Raw genomic sequence first — 14,492 nt, 5'->3', positions numbered from 1 at the left:
ATGTAAATATTTCTTTACATTGCAAAAAGTCACAGGAAAGTAAAACAAAACATAATTAATGCTAAAAAGTTTAAAACAAACCCTGCGTCCCAATTCGCATACTATCCATCCTAAATAGTATTCGAAAATAGAATTAGTATGTCCCAAATCGTAGTATGTTGAAAAGAGTATTCCAAAGATTCCCGGATGGTTTACTATTTCCGGTCCGAATTCACAGTATGGATCGATGGGCACTCTAACGGCTGATATTGCCCACAACCCATTGCGAGTTGGACGAGGATTCGATTAGAACTACAAACGCGGATAAAAAGCGTTAAAAAACTACAAACATGACGGATGTGCGAGTTCGACGGTTAAGTAGAGAAGTTTAGATAAAGGGGTTTGAGTGACCCTACCAATATTTAACCTGACAAAAATATATTTATTCAGTGTTGTCCATATTATAGTTCACATGCAGCAGCATTGTGAACTTTTGTAATGACATGTTTGGCCATTCACTTTTAAATGCATCATTATAGGCTATTTAAACTGCAAACACATGAGGAGAGTCTCTGCATTAAAGACCCACAAATGGCAGATCAACGAGCGGCTACATTTCTCTCCGATACGGTAGGAGATTAAACTGAATGTGAAGGATTTGAACTGTGACGAATCTGACGATGATTGACAGGGCAGATAAACGGTGACGGGATGCACGTAACCAAGCGACAGAGTCCGGCAAAGTAGTATGTCCCGAAGCTTGCATACTTTTCTGCTACACACTCAAAAGTATATACTTTTTCTTCACAAAAAGAGTACATACTTTTAGGACGTAGTATAAGTAGGCGAATTGGGACGCAGCAAAAGTATCACATCCATTAACTCAAACCAGCAGGAAAGGCAGCGGTCATCACTAGTGCCGTAAAGCCGTTTAGAAGTTTCCAAGTCAGTACTGGTTCAGGATCAGTTTCGTCTTTCACTGCTACGTTGCAATGACGTAAGAGATGCTGCCAACGGCTGATTGTAGAACAGCGATTTCAAGCGCAACTCCAGCTTGAACCACGACACTTCCGGCAGTTTTACGGCAGTCTGGTTTCCTTCCACAAACAGAGATGTCAGCTGGCTGAGGAGATGACATGTACACTCCACTACATACTACAGCAAACAAACAACGTTTGTTTAAACGCACATGATTACGCGACGCAAACATTGCTTCGACGCGAGAAAGTAAACATTGCAGAGTGAACGCGAAATGGGTGAGCAGAAATGTGTTGACTAGTCAGCTGACTAGCCTGATAACAGCAACACGAATTAATGCAAACTTTCTGGCTCCTTTACCATATGTCTGGATTGTTTTGCATTTATTTTTACGGCAAATAAGTTCAAGACAAAGTACTCCGAGTTTTTGAATGAGGAAGTAGGGGTTCCCACCACTGTGTGGCCGAAGAAATTACTAATCATTTTTTCCTCGTGCGTTTTGCTATTCAAGTTAAGCTTGATGACTACTATCCCTGCCAAATCTGTTTGCCACTCCCAGCTTTTACTGCTGTCAGGAAGTCACTGATGACCTTTAGTGATCAGCCTCGACTGAAGACAACAGCAGTAGTTTATGTTTAAACCGTCAAAGAGCATTTGGAGCAAAAGGCAGATCATGTGGCTTCAGCAGAGGTTAAAGGGGCTGCCTGGTTTGCTTTCAAGCAGCTGGGCCCGCCGTGTTTTGGTTGGATTACTGCTCTTCCTCATCTTCTACTGGTACTTGAGCTCAGATGGGCTCCTGAAGTTTCTAAACATGTCTAGGGAGCCTGGGGGAGCTGCGGGGGTGTGTTTGCAGACTGATCTTCACAGGTGGGTGTCGCTGGTTGACAGAGGGGAGGGAGTGGTTCTTACCCCCCAAAACAAAGAGTCGGTTCCATTTGTGGTCGGTAATGGACATTTTCTGGTGGATGTGGACTCTAACAAACTCTGGGTAGCTTCCTCTCCACAGCCTGGGTCTGCACCGGTTCACCAAACAGACTACAGCCCGATAGTGCGGTTGCAGGTGCCAGGAGCGCGCTCTGAAGCGCGGGGAATGATGCTCTGGTACAGAAAAGGCTCTGTGCTGTCCTCCCGGTGCTTCCTGACAGCTAATTCTCATGACTGTGTAGTCATCCGCGAGGAATTTGTTGCGCATCGCAGCCGATCAAATGTTTATCTTCAGAGGATTCACATATCAAACCCTACAGACCATGTGGTTTCGATTGACGTGGCTATGGAGTCTGTTTCATTTAAGAGCACCATGGAGAAGATGGAGGACAAAGAATTCATGCTGTCCTCCGGTAGGGTGCTCACGGAAAAGAAGGACACTGTGTTATTGGCGGTGGTCACGAAGAAACTGAGCAACAAGATCCAGGTTCCTCCCAAATCTGAATACTCAGAAAACGTGGTGAGTGTGATTCACACTTCAGAGCCCACAGAGGGTGGGAAACTGGAAGAGACTCTCAGCAAGCTCAGGGATGGAGCCAACAGAGAGATGGTGGAGGTCCTCCGAGCTAATGTGGAAGAATTAATGCAAGAGCACCAGCAAGCATGGGTGGATCTCTTCATATCTGGCAAGTTGACTGAGCAAAGTCTGCTGACTTAATTATTATTAATTGTAAATAATATCAGTATATCATGTATGTATAATATTTGTATTTCAGGTTCACTCCAAAAATTGACATTGTAGAATTCTGAAATTAAGAAATCCTAAAGAGGTTGTATAATTGACAAATCGAATTGTACTTGATCTTTTAAAGTGTAAATGTAATTGAAACAAACAGAAAATTTGACAGTCCCCCAGTAGTCAGTAATATTATCCCTTAAAACTCATCTTTGATCACCAAAATGACATAACTTTTTTTTTAAATCACAGGGGGGAAAAATTATTTGTGCATTCAAATAGCTTGAATGTTACTCTAAACACTTGCTTCATTTACTATATGCGGATTCATGAATATGCAAATTAACCCGCACAATCTCAGAAATGCAGTCGGCCAATTTACTGAGGCAAACGCTGCACAATGGTGTCGTCCTTTACAATGTCGGACACATAACAGTAATTAATATGATTAGCCTTTTGATTGACTATGTTATTAAACAGCTAATAATGTGTTGCTAATGTCACACAGAAACGCTTTGAACATTTAGAACATCACTGGAGAATGGCATATAGTTCATCATAACATCTCAATATATATTTAATTCACCCGCTGTATTCCTATACCCGATTTTTCATATCAACAAAAAGATATCCCGGGATAAACTGACTTCTCTTGAGACTCCCCCGCTTTAGAGAATAGTTAATGATGTGCTAAAGCCCGCTCACACGTCGACGTGATTGGTTACAAGTTTATGACATACGAAACACCGGCAATTTCAAAACACGTTTTTTAGTCTTTGGTTCGCTGCAGTTTTAAAAGAGAAATTAATTAACAATGGTGTTGACTTATGAAAAACTTGATTTTCACCACAACAAGACTTTAACTCAAAGGGCACTATTTGAACGATCTGAGTGCATGGTCTAAAGCGCATGGCTTAAGTGCACTTAGGGCGTGTCCACTATTACTTGTCCCTAGTCTCATAAGCTCCTTTCACACTGCGATTCCGGCAAATACACGGATAATGCGACCCGGCATTTGTTCCCGGGCCGCTAGATTTGGTCCATTCACACTGCCAGCGAAATACCGTAATATGTGTGCTTTCACACACACCGCTTAACGGTCCCGGGTCGAGTTGACACGTGACATCCAGATGGGACGTATAATGGCGAGCGATCTCCGCTTCAGCGCGGATAGTAAGGAGCTCCGTGGTCTCGACTTGTGTCCAGTTTGCGCACATTTCTGCTTGTTTAATTTTTGCGTTTAAAACACTGACTAGCTCTTCTGGCACTGCAGGGTTGTATTATTGAAAGAAAAAAAAGCTCTAGGAGTCGCACGATAACTACGTACACGTTGCGGCATTAGTTTTGGCATTTACTTTAGTTCACACAGCGCTCGTCCCGGGTCGAATACCGCAATGTTACTAGGTCCCCGACCCGGGTCGAATTCGGTAATCAATGCCGGGACGTGGGTGCTTTCACACAGAAGGCGACCCGGCAATGTTGCGAGAATATTGCTGGTCCGACGTGCAGAGGGAAAGGGGCTTTAATGAGTCATGCGTGTGTTTTGGGCATAGCGTGCAATAAACCAGTCAGAGTCTCATTTCCCATTCCCTTTAAAAGATAGTTGCGCTGACGCAATTTCGGTTTCGCTATTTACATGGCAGAATTTAGACACCTCCACCTGCGAGTCAGTTTAAATTCATTTGTGTATTGCCACGATTGGTTTAATAATTAGCCAATTTAATTAGCAATTACTGCATTGGTAATTCTGAAACATGCAATGACTATCCATTATGACATGTAGGCATTTTTATCTTAATGTACACAATAGTAATCCTTTACATTGTAATCCTTTTTATTTTTATTATTTAAAAATGTGTGTGTGCTGCTGCGCATCCCTGTGTGTAATAAGCAGAGTTTATGCATGCTGTGCACCTGCCCATAGGTGCATATTACCAACACATCCTTTAAATAACACAGAACAGTGTGTCTGTCTGTCTGTCTGTCTGTCTGTCTGTCTGTCTGTCTGTCTGTCTGTCTGTCTGTCTGTGTCTCCTCGGGGTTCCCCCCACACAACAGGATTTCTGATCGTTAATATTCAGCATGTTGGATATATATGATTTGTGATCGTTGTGGCCCCAACATTAAGTGAATAAATCACTCTTAACACACATCAGACCACAGGAACATCAAAAAATGCACATTAAGAATACATACGTTCATGTTCTCGTATTTGCATTTTTCATTTGCATTATCACTTTTATACATTCAGGCAATAATAACCGTTTTAAGACCATTTGTTAATAACAAAGCTTGTTTAGTAGAACCATAATATTCATTCTCAAGTTTATTAAGGAAGAAGGAACAGATTTATACACAAGATCAAGCCTCAAGATCAAGTCATTCACAATGTCCAGTTATACTCCACAAATTAACCCCTACCATATATAGTATATTAAGAAATATGGATCCACTTTACTGGACTTAACTACTATTTACTTACATTTAAATTAATAATTTGATACAATGCACTTATTGTGTACATACATGTTTTTATATTGTACTTTGTAAAAAAAAAAAACCTGCATGTAATTACATCTGTAATTAATTTCTGTAGTTACATTAATAATTCCACAGTTGACACTTCCCTTACACTTAAACTGACCCATCCCACCACACCTGTCTCTAACTCTATCCGTATCTCACCTCAATATCTGCAAGTGTTTTATAATACAATATGAACACAATAAGTACATTTTTGTACTTATTTTGTGATGTAAGTACATAGTAGTTAAGGCCACCTAATATAAAGTGGGACCAGAAATATGATATATGTGCGTTTTGAGTTCCCGTTTGTGTGGGAGTGTGTGCATGGCATAGTCCTTGTTTTGTCTAGGTGTGTCCATGATGTGCACAAAACATAATGGAAAGAAGGTACACAAGGGCAGTCTTACACAAGAATAGTCAAAAGTGGAGCCTAGGAAATAAGAAAATATTTACAATTACACATATACAAGCTGCATAGAACAGTGCAAAAAAAGATAAGACCCAAAAGAAAACCTGCATTCCAAGTGCTGCTACTCATTTCACATGTGAAAAAGGTGTAAGCATAGAAATTGTAAAGGCAGAGCAGCAGAATATGTACAACTGTATTATAAAAATGGTGAAAAATATAAAAATATAATAGTAATTGGTGGACCATCGGGTAAATTGATGGATTTGCCTATATATATATATATATATATATATATATATATATATATATATATATATATATATATATATATATATATATATATATATATATATATACATTTGTGGACCTTATTTTAAAAGTGAAATAAGTATTGTATGACCCATTTAGGGGTCTATTCAGGGTTCACATGCTTTAAGAAGCTAAAAGGAAATCTTTCATAGTCTTTTGCTTCTTTACAGGTGTTGAAATCAGAAAGATCACAGACGCCCATACTCCATCCAGTCGTACAGTCAACAACACCCTATACTACATTCTGTCCACCTCCACAGCACCCCTACTAGATCAGAGTCTCACAGCAGAAGAGCACGAACGACTGGAGTCGAGTCTGAACTACGCCGACCACTGCTTCAGCGGCCACGCCACCATGCACGCTGAGAACCTGTGGCCAGAGCGCCTGACAAACGTAGCTCAGATCCTGCAGCTTGTGAATCTCTGGAACTTGACTTTCCAGAAAAGAGGATGCAAGGTACTTGTTGCAGCAGGCACTCATGGCATGATGCAAGGCATGGTCCTTAGTTTCGGAGGTCTGCAGTTCACCGAAAACCACCTTCAGTTCCAGGCAGACCCAGATGTTCTTCACAACAGCTACTCTTTGAGGGGGATCCATTACAATAAAGACCTAATCAACCTGGCCGTATTGCAGGACGTGGAAGGCAAACCCTTCCTGCACGTGTCCGTCAAACCTCAGGAGAAGCCTGTGAAGCTGTATGCCTGCGAGGCCGGCTGCATGAATGAGCCAGTGGAGCTGACCTCGGAGCTGCGAGGTCACACGTTTCCTGTGATGGTCACCCAGCCCATCACGCCTCTACTGTACATCTCCACTGATCTTACTCACCTGCAAGACCTGAGGCACACGATGCACGTCAAGGCCATCTTGGCTCACGAGGACCACATGGCCAAACAGTACCCAGGCCTGCCCTTCCTCTTCTGGTTCAGTGTGGCATCCCTCATCACGCTTTTCCACCTCTTCCTCTTCAAACTCATCTACAATGAGTACTGTGGGCCTGGAGCCAAGCCACTCTTCAGGAGTAAGGTATAGACTGCGACATGAAGACAAGCCATTTTTTTAGGGGGGTGGTAACTGTGATGTATGTGAATCTCCTCTACCTTTTCCCTCTTGCTCTCATTTTGTGCAACTCTCAAATTCTGCCTTGCAAGATATTTTTACCTCTGGAAACTAAGGGACAATAATTGGTTTGGGTAACCCATCAAACTTTCAATCTGCTGTAATTGGAGGGTCGGGTGTGCTGGAAATAGTTGTCTGCAATCTTCAGTTTGGGTGTTCTCTTTCTATGAACTTTTTGATGAGCTGAAAGCACCAGTGCTCTAAAGACACTATTTGCTGAGCTTAGTGTTTGTTTGTTTTTTTCTTATTCAGTCTGACACTATTGGAACTGATTTGTGTCAAATAAATAAAAATCCAGATATTTATTTTTTTTAATATACATTTGAAATGCTATTCCGCTTCACAGAATAACCATTTGAAGAACAATTTTTGATTGTAATTTATCTCATGATTTTGAGCAGTTCTGATTTCCCATCTTTTATATGTAGTTTTAAAGCTCAAAAAATAAAAATAAACTATTACATTTTTTTTATTGGCTAGCAGGTGAGGTTTTGAATGATCTAATCTTAAATTTGTGCATAAACTTTTCACTGGTGCCTTCAAGTCTTTCTTCTTCCAAGTTGGTTTAAGGGGTTTTGTTCCTTTAAAATCTGCTTTCTGCAAAGTCTTTTTTGTTTGTTTACCATCTGGGGTTCTTACATAGAGGTCTCATGCTCTTATTTAATTGAACATGCATTTTGAACTTTGACTATCTAGTTGTTGGTATGGTGAAGCTGTTGCTACTTTAGAAAACTTAACCAAATGCATCAACTTTTTTCACTTATCACATCATCCACCGTCCCAAAATATAATGTCAACAAGTCGAGATCATTTCACCACCAAGTTAAAAAAAAAGTGTAAATTGACGCCTTATATGAAGATCATAGAGTGCATTAGTGTCTGCCGTTTTTTTCAGTGGTAGTTGCTCCAGAATACATTTTTCCATTCACTGTTCCCATGCATAGGCATTAAAAGGAAAAAGCACGAAACCAAGGACAATCCCATGAAGCATTGCAAATTACATCATAAAATTAAAAGCTATGGAGAAATAAAAAACTGTTAATTATATATTATATTTAAAGAAAACTCTCTCTCTCTCTCTCTCTCTCTCTCTCTCTCTCTATATATATATATATATATATATATATATATATATATGTATGTATGTGTGTGTATATATATTCTATACACTTACATATATATATATATATATATATATATATATATATATATATATATATATATACATGCACACACACAAATATTTAAGTATTGTGACAACACAGCGAGATGCTTTTCGGTGCTTCATGTTGCTCAGTGACTGGTGAAATTTTCTGAACAGAATCATGGATATTCACAACAAAACCAGCTGTTAAACACAATAACACACACAAAAATGTGCACAAATGTCTTCAACTAAAAGTGTATCTTCAATAACATCCTCAGAACACAAACTAGGTCTGTGTCTTTAAAGGTTTATCAGTTATTGTTACAAATCTTTTTTTCCATATGTTTAAATAGGCACAGTTTCAGATGGTCTAAAGTGTAATTCATATCACTGCTGAATATGCACTGATATTATACACCCTGAGCCACATACTCCCGTTTGTTCCCGCTCCGTTAGAGCAGTTACCTATGTTACACTAGTCTCTGTTCCGTTTTTTTTCCATTTATTTTTGCTTGTTATTGTTAATGTTCTGCATTGTTTGCCGTATGGGTTTCAAAGCTTATTTCCCATGTTAGAGTGAACACGTTTTTTTTTTTTAATTTGCAGTTGCATTTGTTTGAATTCTGTTGTGTTTTGATTAAATTAACAATCAAGAATTAGACAACACTCTTTCATTGTGACATTCATTCACATTTATTTTAAAGGTTTAGATAACCCGGGGCCATATATGTGAAATGAGTGCCTCATTTGAGTTTCCTTAAAATGTGTCTCTAGTATGACACACTGAAGATACAGCGTTTTTGTTTAATTGTGTATTTTTTTCCTGACAACATGTTATGGGGAAAGACAAAAATGACTTTTGGGTTTGAAAAATTATATAGGATTTTGGGTTTGAAAGTCACCTCAGGTGATTTAAATCATTTTTCAGAGTCAAATTAGGTATTAGATCCATTGGATGGAGAAAATTCAACAGGTGTAAAATATAACGTAATAATAATCTTAGCTGCATACGAAATCGCACACCATCCCAGTAGGTACCATTAAAAAAGTATGGTCTAGTGGTTGTGTGTACATACTACATCCGCCAGGTCATCATTATCATGTGACCACCAGCGTCAGTTGCATCCCATCATCTCCATTCATAAATCCTCTCCTGTGGCCTCATGGTAGGGCTGGGCGATATGACGAAATATATCGTCTGGACGATATAAAATGTCTATCGTTTTATATAAGGCTCTATCGCTTACGCCACGATAAGGCGTTTATGGCAGAATTTTACGTCAAGATGCACCTCACGCCACGGCATGCCCATGCAATACATAAACGCGCTCCCTCTGTCTCTCTCTCGCTCTCTCACTCACACACACACACGCGCTGCAGCCTCCCTTCCACTCACGTCACTTTTTTAAAATCCCCCACAGCGCGAAACACGAGTCCCGCAAACGCGCCGCAGAGGAGCTTGTTTGTAATCAGAGGACAAATGGCTCCTTAGTTTCGAAATGGTTTGGGTACAAGGTGATCGCGTTGAAAATAAAGGCGTTTGTCCAGCCTTAGAAAGCTCATTTGAATCATTGCCGCGGCTCATTTAAGAAAATGACAGCTCCGAAGAGACGCCGCTTTAGTTTGAGGTAACGTTACTGCTAACAATAATAAAGAAAGACGATCAACACCTTATGTGTTACCACTGAAATGAACATGTAATATATTTCCAAATGTAAGCCCATCTTAAGCGAAATGCACGCTTCATACTGTCGTCTGCTCTGGCTCTAACCTTGAGTGTTTACTTTTTGCAAACCTTGTGAGCGCGCAAACCCAAACGCTGTGACCTCGCGCCAAATGTTTTTATTGGTTTATTAAGTACAAACAGGCGAGTTATGAAAAATTGAGTGCGAGGGATATGTTCAATCACACAAAAAGATTTTGGAATGAGACGGCCAACTGTAGTAGCGTTTAGTCCACTGTCTATAATAGACTAATTTAGAGATCACTTTTTTATTTATTTTAACCGACAACTTTGATCGGTTAACATTGATACGGTCAGCCATCGGTCAAACGGTCATCGGTTAACATCCCTAGGCAGGTGTTAACTTTACTAACAGTCTTGCTTTAAAAAAAGGTTCTAAATAAAATAAAAATGTAGTCCATACTACCTTTATTTGTTTTGTATATCATTTCAAACTGCATTTCCACATTGCAATTTTGTATAGACTATTCATAAACTGAATTAATAGAAAGGTTGCTATATCGTTATGTATATCGTTATCGGGATATGAAATGAGCTATATCGGGATATGAAATTTTGGCCATATCGCCCAGCCCTACCTCATGGGATAGTAAAGTGTTCATTGAATGCGCACTTCAGAATCTCACAGGAAGTAGTTTTCGCCTACTTTTTTAACGATATACTATATATTCATCCATACTACTCTGGCATACTGTTTTTCACATACTATATATGCAGTGCATCCAGAAAGTATTCACAGCCCTTCCAAAGTGGATTAAATGTACCATTTTTTTCTCTTCTACAAACAATACCATAGAATGACAATTTAAAAGAAGTTTGTTTGAAATCTTTGCAAATTTATTACAAATAAATTGAAAAAAATCACATGCATAAGTATTTACAGTCTTTGCTCAATACTTTGTTGAAGCACCTTTGGCACCAATTACAGCTTCAAAGCCTTTTTTAGGATGAAGCTTCAAGCTTGGCACACCTATTTTTGGGCAGTTTCTTCCATTCTTCTTTGAAAGACGTGCACAGCCATTTTCAGATCTCTCCAGAGATGTTCAATCAGGTTCAAGTTTGGGCTCTGGCTGGGCCACTCAAGGACATTCACAGATTTATGCCGTAGGCACTCTTTTGTTATCCTGGCTGTGTGCTGAGGGTCGTTGTCCTGTTGGAAGATTAACCTTCGCCGCAGTCTGAGGTCCCGAGCGCTCTGGAGCAGGTGTTTATCAAGGATATCTCTACATTGCTGCATTCATTCCTGACTAGCCACCCAGTTCCTACTGCTGAAAAACGTCCCCACAGCATGATGCTGCCACCACCATGCTTCACTGTAGGGATGGTATTGGCCAGGTGATGAGCGGTGCCTGGGATAATGCTTGCCATTCAGGCCAAAGATTTCAATCTTTGTTTCATCAGACCAGAAAATTTTGTTTCTCATGGTCCTTCAGGTGCCTTTTTGGTTAACTCCAGACGGGCTGTCATGTGCCGTCTGGCTGCTCCGTAAAGGCCTGATTGGTGGAGATTCTTCTAAGATTGTTGTTCTGGAGGGTTCTCCTCTCTCCACAGAGAAACGCTGTAGCTCTGACAGAGTGACTATCGGGTTCTTGGTCACCTCCCTGACTGATGCCCTTCTCCCCAGAGTCCTTGCAGTTCCAAACTTCTTCCATTACGGATGATGGAGGCCACTGTGCTCATTGGGATGCTTCAGAAATATTTCTGTGCTCTGAGATGCACTGTTAACTTTGGGACCTTATACAGACAGATATGTGCCTTTCTAAATCAAGTCCAATCTGCTGAATTTACCATAGGTGGACTCCAATCAATTTGTAGAAATCTCTCAAGGATGATCAGTGGATTTTGAGTGTCGTGGCAAAGGCCGTGAATACACTGAAAAAAGTGTGTTGGATTTACAGGATTTAATTGTGTACTTCAGTCCCACGTTGATTGATATCTTTATTTTCGAACATGAGAATAATTAAAATACAATAATGTTCAAACATTATAAAAAGAAATAGTAAAGATGAAAAAAAAAAATTAAAAAACAGCAAACAAACAATTTGTTCATGTTACTTCAACGTCATGGAATGAATACATTTTAAGTGATCCAAGTAAGCAGTCTCAAAGTGAATCTTATATGGCTCCCTGAAATGATTCAGGCATTAAAAATAATTTATTCATTCATCCACTTCGGTTTCATATATTTCAATGTTATACAACTGAATTATAATACTGCACTAGATAGTTGACAAACTTTTAGCTAGCAATAACACACATTAAAAGCTCTTTCAGCAAAGCAGTTTTGACATTAGCAGTATCAATCCACAGCCTAAGCGAATGCTCCACTCTTCTTCACAATGGTAACCCACTGTAATTTAAATTTTTAATAATTCCAACCTAATTGAACATTAAACACTTTAAAACACAATCAAGTCTCCCCCTTTCACATCTTGCTCAAAAATACACTACATAATACTTTTACATATGAAATAACAACATTTACACTTACATTTAGCCATATGCAAAGCATGCTGGGAACTAACAAGCCACGGCCAGTTTCAGTTAATGCAACACAAATCATTAATGTAACAACACAAACGGATAACGTTTGACTTCAATTTGACTTGTATTCAAGTGGATTGAACACAATCAAATTAAGTTATGACAAAATGTATAGAAATTGTGTTGCTTTAGCTCATTTTAATTAAGCAGTTTAAACAAGCTGTAAAAATCAGTGTACTTGTACACATTTTTGTTTAATTTTCAAAGATTTCAATTTTCACATAGTTATTATGGGGTATTGTATTGAGGGAAAACATTATTAGTTTAATCTATTTTGTAATAAGGTTGTAACATAAAATGTGGAAAAAGTGAAGCACTGTGATTACTTTCCGGATACACTATAGTACGGAAGTATACGATTTCGATCGCAATTCTAGATTTGTTCCATTAAAACGTTCCCATGCACAACAAATTTTGCACAAAGAAATCACATCAAATGTATTTTCCACCTTAAGCATGCTTATTTACACTTTATTTGTTATTTCAACAGGATGATGTTATTGCCTGAAGCCTAATCCAGTGTGCAGAAAAATTAAATATGGTTCTATCTCTGGATGTCCTCTCAGGATGTAGCAATGTATATAAGACATGTTTTTCCATTTTTGCTGTGTGAATTTAATAATGAACATTAGCTGATTTTGTTGAGGATTATGTATGTTGTTATGGTTAAAATATGAAGACTATTTAGAGGTGCCAAGTCATGATAAAATATCATCAGTAATGAAGGATTCAAACATACCTTGTATTAATTTATTATTTTAGCTTAGAAACAAACAATAGTAACATTTTAATGGAAAACTAAATCAAATATGCAACTCCTAAACATGTTTAAACGGCATCCATTGAATTGATGTGAATTCAGCTAATAAATATGTTAATCGTGATGAAATTGAAGATTCATTCATCTATGATTTACATTCACCCCTGTGATGTACATCCAAGTGAAAAAATTAAATGACGTAGGGTACATAGTTCTGTTTATTGGTTGTTGATTTGATTTTGAGTTTTGGATGTTGCACTTGAAGGGATAGTTTACCCAAAATTATAATTCTGTCATCATTTACTCACCCTCAGTTTGTTCCAAACCTTGGTTTCTTTCTTCTGCTTAACACAAAAAGAGAAATTTTGAAGAGTGTTGGTAACCAAGCAGTTGATAGGGCCCATTGACTTCAGCTAGTTACCCATATTCGCCAAAAAAGCCTTCTTTTGTGTTCAGGAGAAGAAAGAAATAGATACAGGTTTGGAACAACTTGAGGCCATGTCCACACTAATACGTTTTCATTTGAAAACATATATTTTTCTCTCCGTTTTGGCCTTCCGTCCACACTGAGACAGCATTTTAAGTCAATGAAAACTGAAAACGCTCTCCAAAGCGGTTACATTTGAAAACGCCGTCTTCGCGTCGTAGTGTGGACTGTGAAAACGGAGGCTTTTAATACGCATTTTTAGCCATGTGATGCAGTCATATGACCAATTCAGCCAAGATGGTGAACGACATTGTACAGCAGTTGTTTTGTATGCTTTCTGTTTTGACAGCCTTGTTAAATATTAATGTCAGTTTGTACATACTGTTAAAAACTCCTTTTGGTGCCTTTTCTCGACATTGCCGCGATATTTCAAAGAGTAAATAAATGAGTAGCGGAAATGACGCAAGTCGAAGCGTCTTGGATTTGCTCATGCGCAGTACGGGGATGTAAGCATTTTCAGACGTTTCAGTGCAGATGAACATTTTTTGGAAAACGATTGAAAATGATAATTTGGATGCAAAGCGTTTTTAGATGAAAACTCCGTTTTTAAATGTATCTGGGTTAGTGTAGCCTGAGAGTGAGTAAATGATGACAGCATTTTGATTTTTGGGTGAACTATCCCTTTAAAAGTGAATGAGAGATTGCAGTTGATTGTTGGAGGGGTGAGATTTAAACAAACAAAATGAATGGAGAAGTCTAATATATATGGATGAATAATATACAAATTAAAATAATGGTATATTAATCTGTCACCTGGTTATAAATACTAAGCCTTGCTAAAATAGCTGGGAAGAAGAAATATCGTTTGTTTTTATTTGAAAGATTATCTCTG

The 14,492-nt window shown here is 38.7% G+C and overlaps 1 protein-coding gene across 1 annotated transcript; it reads left to right on the top strand.

Moving 5' to 3' along the window:
- Positions 1 to 1,046: 1,046 nt before the first annotated feature.
- Positions 1,047 to 13,762, top strand: kiaa2013 (KIAA2013 ortholog). The gene is made up of 3 exons (XM_067413106.1): positions 1,047 to 2,567; positions 6,032 to 6,885; positions 12,904 to 13,762. The coding sequence occupies exons 1-3, from the start codon at positions 1,589 to 1,591 to the stop codon at positions 12,919 to 12,921; spliced, it is 1,851 nt and encodes a 616-aa protein (XP_067269207.1). The 5' UTR covers positions 1,047 to 1,588; the 3' UTR covers positions 12,922 to 13,762.
- The last annotated feature ends 730 nt before the right edge of the window (positions 13,763 to 14,492 follow it).

This window comes from Pseudorasbora parva, chromosome 13 (assembly GCF_024679245.1).
Source record: "Pseudorasbora parva isolate DD20220531a chromosome 13, ASM2467924v1, whole genome shotgun sequence".
Classification (NCBI taxonomy): domain Eukaryota; kingdom Metazoa; phylum Chordata; class Actinopteri; order Cypriniformes; family Gobionidae; genus Pseudorasbora; species Pseudorasbora parva.
Note: the sequence above shows the minus strand (reverse complement) of the source record. Positions and strands in the feature narration are given on the sequence as shown.

Excerpts from the sequence above, each read along its gene's own strand:
- kiaa2013 (XM_067413106.1), top strand. The coding sequence starts at position 1,589 with ATGTTTAAACCGTCAAAGAGCATTTGGAGCAAAAGGCAGATCATGTGG. Across the intron at positions 2,568-6,031 it reads GGTGGATCTCTTCATATCTG|GTGTTGAAATCAGAAAGATC; the intron begins GCAAGTTGACTG and ends GCTTCTTTACAG.